Source organism: Chanodichthys erythropterus, chromosome 23, assembly GCF_024489055.1.
Source record: "Chanodichthys erythropterus isolate Z2021 chromosome 23, ASM2448905v1, whole genome shotgun sequence".
Classification (NCBI taxonomy): Eukaryota; Metazoa; Chordata; class Actinopteri; order Cypriniformes; family Xenocyprididae; genus Chanodichthys; species Chanodichthys erythropterus.
The window spans coordinates 30,976,055-30,982,634 of NC_090243.1; the positions used below are offsets into that span (position 1 = coordinate 30,976,055).

At 36.5% G+C, this 6,580-nt stretch overlaps 1 protein-coding gene across 3 annotated transcripts in view; it reads left to right on the top strand.

Moving 5' to 3' along the window:
• kmt2ca (lysine (K)-specific methyltransferase 2Ca) overlaps positions 1-2,432 on the top strand; it is a 157,808-nt gene extending 155,376 nt beyond the window's left edge. For 2 of the 3 annotated variants that reach the window (XM_067377809.1, XM_067377811.1), the window contains 2 exons: positions 310-418; positions 528-2,432. In XM_067377809.1, the coding sequence (XP_067233910.1) occupies positions 310-418; positions 528-620 (202 nt within the window). In that variant the 3' untranslated portion in view covers positions 621-2,432. The remainder of the gene's footprint in view (positions 1-309; positions 419-527) is intronic. The other variant, XM_067377810.1, reaches the window with a different exon arrangement.
• The last annotated feature ends 4,148 nt before the right edge of the window (positions 2,433-6,580 follow it).

A 6,580-nucleotide genomic window follows, 5' to 3' on the forward strand; every position in this document is an offset into this window, starting at 1 on the left:
CTGTTAGCTTTAGACGTTAAGGCCAGAAACAATCTATACAAGTACACAAACAGATACAATCATGTAGCTTTTAATATCAACTTTAACTTGATCAGTAGTTGACCTGAAAGAGAAAAACCATTGTAGAAGATTGTGTTGCAACAACACTGAGAATGTGCAGTGCATACTTGGGTTATGCTATGAAATGCTAACACGCAACAGAATGCAACATCCCACAAAGTCAAGCTTGCATAGCTTGCTTAGCATGTTTCAGCCCTTACCTGCTCAACCCAGTTTAAATTGGTTTCTAACAATCCTTTTATCCTCCAGGTATATCAACCACTCCTGTGCACCCAACTGTATTGCTGAGGCTGTAACCTTTGAGAGAGATCACAAAATCATCATCACTTCCAACCGCAGAATCCAGAGAGGCGAAGAGGTAAAACTAGTTTATCCTACCAGTCTGGAAGGCATTCGTTCTCCACATTGCTTTTGACCTAATTAGATTGATGTCTAACATTCTGCTCACCTATTTTTCTCTTTTTCAGTTGTGTTACGACTACAAGTTTGATCTGGAGGACGATCAGCATAAAATCCCTTGTCACTGTGGTGCAGTTAACTGCAGGAAATGGATGAATTGAAAGACATCAGTGGAAAGATTGACAATTCAACATATGCATTCCTTTTTATTTTTTTAGGCCCAGAAAACATTTTATTACTTCAATTCTGATATATAAAATCAAAAATGTTAGGGCATGATTTAGACCGCAGAACTGTAAGGGGATTTGAAGGCGTAACTGCCTGGTTTTCAGAAAGTTAAACAACTCCACGGGGTCTGTTTTGGTTCAGTGGCGGACGAGTTGATGTAGTTTGATTGAGCACCTTCACCTAAAATATAAACAGGCTGCACACTGGTAACTCTGAATTGCAAAGACAATGTAAATGTATTTTTTTCCTGCATGAGAGAAGAGACGAGACGATGCGCTTTGACAGATGTCGAGCGAGGTGAGTGGTAAACAGGATTTTCAGGTGGGCTTAGGCTTGAAAGTGCTGGCCACAGCCTTATTTAGATATAAAGAGGCAGGTCCTCTGGGTAAAGAAATATATATACACAAATATATACACATATAGTTACAGAAATGTAGACACCACTGAACAAGGAATGTACTGAGAAGACTTCCTTAGGGATAAAGCTAAGGGAATTATTAACTTGCACTAAAACCGAAAGATACCGTTTAAATACTTGATTCCATGAGTCAGTTTATTTTTTCCTTTGTTTGATTTCTGTAAAATAAGAGACGGCTTTTGTATTTATTATTGATTGAAGCTATTTTTTAAAGATGTGGAAAAGCAGAGAGTCGAGCTGCTGGGAAAGCCTGCCGATTGGACAGAACATGTTACTTTATATGATGTGTAAATATCCGTCTATAAATGAAATTTTTAATTACTCGACCAAATGTTACCTTAACTTTATCATAGCTGTCTGGGTGACCTTTTGTTTGTTTTCAAAAAAAAAAAAAAAGATTTAAAAATATTTAAGAAGGATGTCAAGATATCATTTTGAGAGTATATGTATTGTATAAAATTGTACAGAATCTGTAAAAATGAAAGAATTCAGAGTATTTTTGTTGTATTTAGAATGTAGAATCAATATTGTCTAAAATGATCTGACCACTTGAAGAACTGTTTCCTTACTTTTGCTTTTTTTCTGCCATTTTTATATATTTTCGCAGTCAAAACGAGCACCAATCATGCAGAGGTGATTGACATCTTAATTCTGTTTATCAGATTAGCGTGTGCTGTGAATTTCCATTTTAAGTCACCCATAATGTACTTGATAGTTCCCCATATTGAGCACGAGCTGATCTTAACGCTCCACAGCATAGACTCACGTTTAGAACTTTAGAGATGAAGTTCAATGCCTTTCACATTCAGAAAACTCAACGTGTAGACATTTAACGAAATGCAAAGAATGCTTCTTTCTTGTTTACATTTAAAGAATAAAATAAGATTTATTTTTGGTGTTGGTTTGTGGAAAAGTAAAAATCATGGTATGATGTCACAAACTCACTGAAATAATGAAATGACTCAAACCTGGTGGTAGCACTTTGCAGACCAGTTTGAAATGAAGTTTTTCATGTGCACAACTAATGTGGACTGCAATTGTTGGTATTCTTAAACAGTCCTGAGCTTGTAATATACTTGGCATGATGTATTTTTTCAATTTTCAGATAAATCAATTGTACATAATTTCTCAATGACTGGCTGTAATAAAATTTTGTTTTTTGGATATTTTTTCCCCCTTGTACAATATTCGGACATTTAACAGTATTTGTCTTTTTCTTTGTCCTGTACAGTAGTATCCAATGTTAAAACAAATCTTTTTTTTTTTTTTTTTTTTTTTTTGAAGTATACAATGTGTGGGTTTTGGAGTTTGTGGAATCAGATTTAGAAACATTTACAAAAACAAAATAAAATATTTTACATCATATTCCTTTTTCTGTGTTCATTGTTAGGTTTAATCAAAAAGCCTTTCTGTATTAAAGTTACGAAGTGCAAACTGGCGTCAGTTAGACTTTTTCCATAAGTTGAAAAGGGAAGGCGTAGGACATAGCATAAGCTTTTTGAACTGCAAGAGTTTTACACTTTCTTCGTACGCTGAATATGGAAGGTTTTACTTCATAACTTAAATATGCTGGTTTTTTTTGCTTCGCTTCAGAAGGCCTTTATTAAACCCCCGGAGCCGTGTGGAGTACGTTTATGATGGATGGATGTGGATGAATGCACTTTCTTCAGCTCATACTCGTGAACCCTGTTCACTGCCAATTATAAAGCTCAGATGTGTCAGGATATTTATTAATATAACTCTGATTGTGTCTGAAAGTGAACTAATCCTTTAAAGGGTTAGTTCACCCAAAAATGAAAATTCTGTAATTTATTCCTCACCCTCATGCCATTCCACAGGTACTAGAAACATATTTAAATCAGTTCACGTGAGTACAATGGTTCAATATTAATATTGTAAAGCGACGAGAATATTTTTGGTGCACCAAAAAAACAAAATAACGACTTGTATAGTGATGGCCAATTTCAAAACACTGCTTTAGGAAGCTTCAGAGCATTATGAATCAGCGGTTCAGAGCACCAAAATCATGTGATTTCAGCAGTTTTACACACTTTTTATAACCCCCGATGTACTTGTTACATCATAAGAATGGCATCTACGCTAATATTAGTCTGTCTATCCCGAGGTTACCGTAGTCTACCGAATCCAGTCAATAATCAGATCAGATGGAGAACCTGCACCTAGACACAACCCTAAATGCAGCCCTGAATGTCAGCAGATACTGTCTACTAGACAATCCCCTGTGAAGGCCTCATTGAAAAGACAGCCATTGGCACAGATTCTCAGCAAAGACCTCAAGAACCAGTCAGGTCCTCTGCACAGACTCTATGGCCAGTTTTGGTTCCATACTAGCGTGATGAATCCGATCTTCAAGCAAAAGAAACTGGATGAATATTTGAATGCTACCGATCCCGATCTGAATTTTCACTTGTGATACAGCCTGAATCATAATGACACTGTTTTTTCATTGGCCAGAGAAGAACTGGCCAATCGACTGTGCCTGGTTTCTCAGTTGTTGTTTTTTTGTTTTGTTTTTTCCTCTCCATTCTGTCACCTGGCTTGCTTATTTGGGGGCACTTCATTTTCAACAATATTATTGATCTGACTGTACTGACACTGTTGTATGAGAATGGAACTGAGCTGGACGATGACATTATTTCATTCGATCTATAAAGCACTTCTGCAAAAAAATTATTTAATAATTGACGATCTTTACAACACAACTGAATCAACTGACTTCAGCTGAACAACAGCAGAAATGCATCATTTTACTGTTATCACTGTAAAGCTGCATTGAAACAATGTGTCTTGTATAAAGCGCTATGGTGCGGAAAGCATTTTTCAAGTCTGTCAAAACAAAATCACTGCACACGTCTAATACAATTTGTTTCTGCCTAAGCAACAAAGCACTTACCCAGAGGGTCAGAAGTCTTTGGGCCTGTCCAAATACACACACTTGTGGTTTTGGCCACTTGAGAGTTCATACACACATCAGGAAGTCAAAAAAAAAAAATGCCAAAGCTCAGTGCCCTTAATGCACACAAAAACATCTCTATCACTTCAACTGGGTGCTTTGTGTGTCTCCATCGAGTTTAGGCTAGTACCACACATCATGAGGTTAACTACTAGGCATTTCCAGATGTCAAATATCTGCACATGCCTAGTAATTCATGTTAATTATTGTTTTCTAAAGAAACAGGGATGTCAAAGGAAACCTAGCTCAAATGATCTTATTTATATTAATCAAAATTCATTAATCATTACCAGATTTCTGACTGGTATTGCACAATTCCTTGATTTGGAATTAGGATGTATTTTTAAAGTGTCAGGGACAGGCAAGATATCCTTGCGGGCAGCTTGTCAGCCCCCCAAAGAAGTCATGTGACCTCAAGAGTCAGCAGGAAAAGAGACAGGAGGAACATGAAAGTCTTTCTGAGACTTTAGAGCAGGAGACAGTTGAGCCCTCAGGGAAAGAAGAGACGCCAAAAGACTAAAGCCCATAGTGGACCTGCATCCTATACATTAGTGGTCGGTAATAGTTGGCCCATGGGCCAAAACTGGCCCGCCAGCAATAATATCTGTCTACACTGAACGTGACAAACCGACCTTTGCAAAGCACTTGGACTACGCCAGAAATAGAATGAGGAATCTGTTTACTGTCGGGAATTTGTCGCGCCGAGCAGCATACAGTGTAGACAATATCATTATAATGGGTTCTATTATCTTTTGTTATCTTTTTCGTGTCTGGCATTGGTGATATATTCTTTGAAAACAGCGACAACTTTGTTGCAGATAAGACACACCGGCTTTGCATTCACAAAACTAGGTAGGATAAATGCATAGTTGTCTTTCCATTCCTCTTTGTATGCATGTTTTCGCTGACAACTTTCCTCTTTAGACTCTTTGATAGTGCCATTTTCTCTCGACAGCTAGCTTAAATGTTAACATCACTCTGCACACAACGTAATAGCATACCTCCAGAATGCAAACAATTAAAAAAAAAAAAAGCAGTTTAGTGCATGAGGATCCCAAGGAATAATTAAAAGTAGGCTACATTAAATAATTATTACAACAAGTTAGGCTCCATTGTGTAACAAGCAAATTAAAATGATATACATTTATTATTCACAATATGGAAAGAGGAAATAAAACATAGTTTGTTAAGAGCATGACTCAAACATGCCATTAATGAGCTTATTCAAGTTATTTTTATCCATTCAGCATCTCCCACATATGTGTGTTTTAGAAAGGCGGTCTCTGCTGCAAGTTGGTGAATGAAGATACTTGCCAGGTTTCATGTCACTACTCTGCTTTATTAATTTATCCAGTGTAAAACCCGGACACTGCCACACAAATGTGACTTTTTGTGAATGACTGTCCTACTATAGGATTAAACACAGAGTAACAGCTCAATACCAGTTACAAAAGACACTGTTACAGTCTGTCACAGGCAATTCTAGTTGCATTTTTCAGTTAATTTCTTAAATTATACTTTATATATATAGAATATAGATCTATATTCATCTAGAGGCAAGATATTTTTGGGGCCCGATGCCAAACATAATTGCCGACCCCTACTCTTTTAAAAATGAACGGTCACAAAAAGTGGCCATTCATAACAAAGGGGACATTAAGTATACTTTTTGTATTGGCTACGTATGTAGGGAAAAAAATGCTTTCTGTCACCACGGAATAGCAGATGTTACTAGGCACATAAACAGCAAAGGCCATCAGGAAAAACAGAAGGCACTGCAATCCAACCGTGGAATTCAGCAGTACTTAGTGCCACTTCCTTCTGCCAGGGCAATGACTGCTCAAGAAATAAAGGTTTGTAATGAACAGTGGTGTTATGTGTAGTGGAGGATAATGATGACGGTTTACATAATCATTATATATCATTAATCAATAAGATATATGGATAAATAAAAATAAAATAAAAAAAGTCAGCTCTTGCCTCTAAAAAACATACATAATCTTATTTCCTAAGTAGAGTTTTGGCTTTTTAGATGACAGTCTATTGAATTCTATATGAATTGTGTATATTAAAATCATTCAAAATCTGACATCAATGCAACTATCTTTTAGACAATGTAGGCAGAGATAAAAATAGCTGTGGTGTTAGCAAACCATAACATACCACTAGCTGTCACAGATCATCTCAGGTTACTCACTCACCAATCAATCAATCAATCAATCAAAATGTATTTTTATAGCACTTTCAACACCATAACAATGGACCAAAGTGCTTTACATGGTAAAAATCATTATACAAGTCATAAAAAGTATAATCATAAACACATCAAACTAACAATAAAATAAAAGTACAAAAAATAACATACACAGTAACTCGGGAAAACATACCAATCATACAGCAAAAGCCTTAGAAAAAAGGAAAGTCTTCAATTGTCCTTTAAAACTACCCAAAGAGGGAGCCAAGTTCAAAGACAACGGAAGCCCGTTCCGTAACACAGGAGC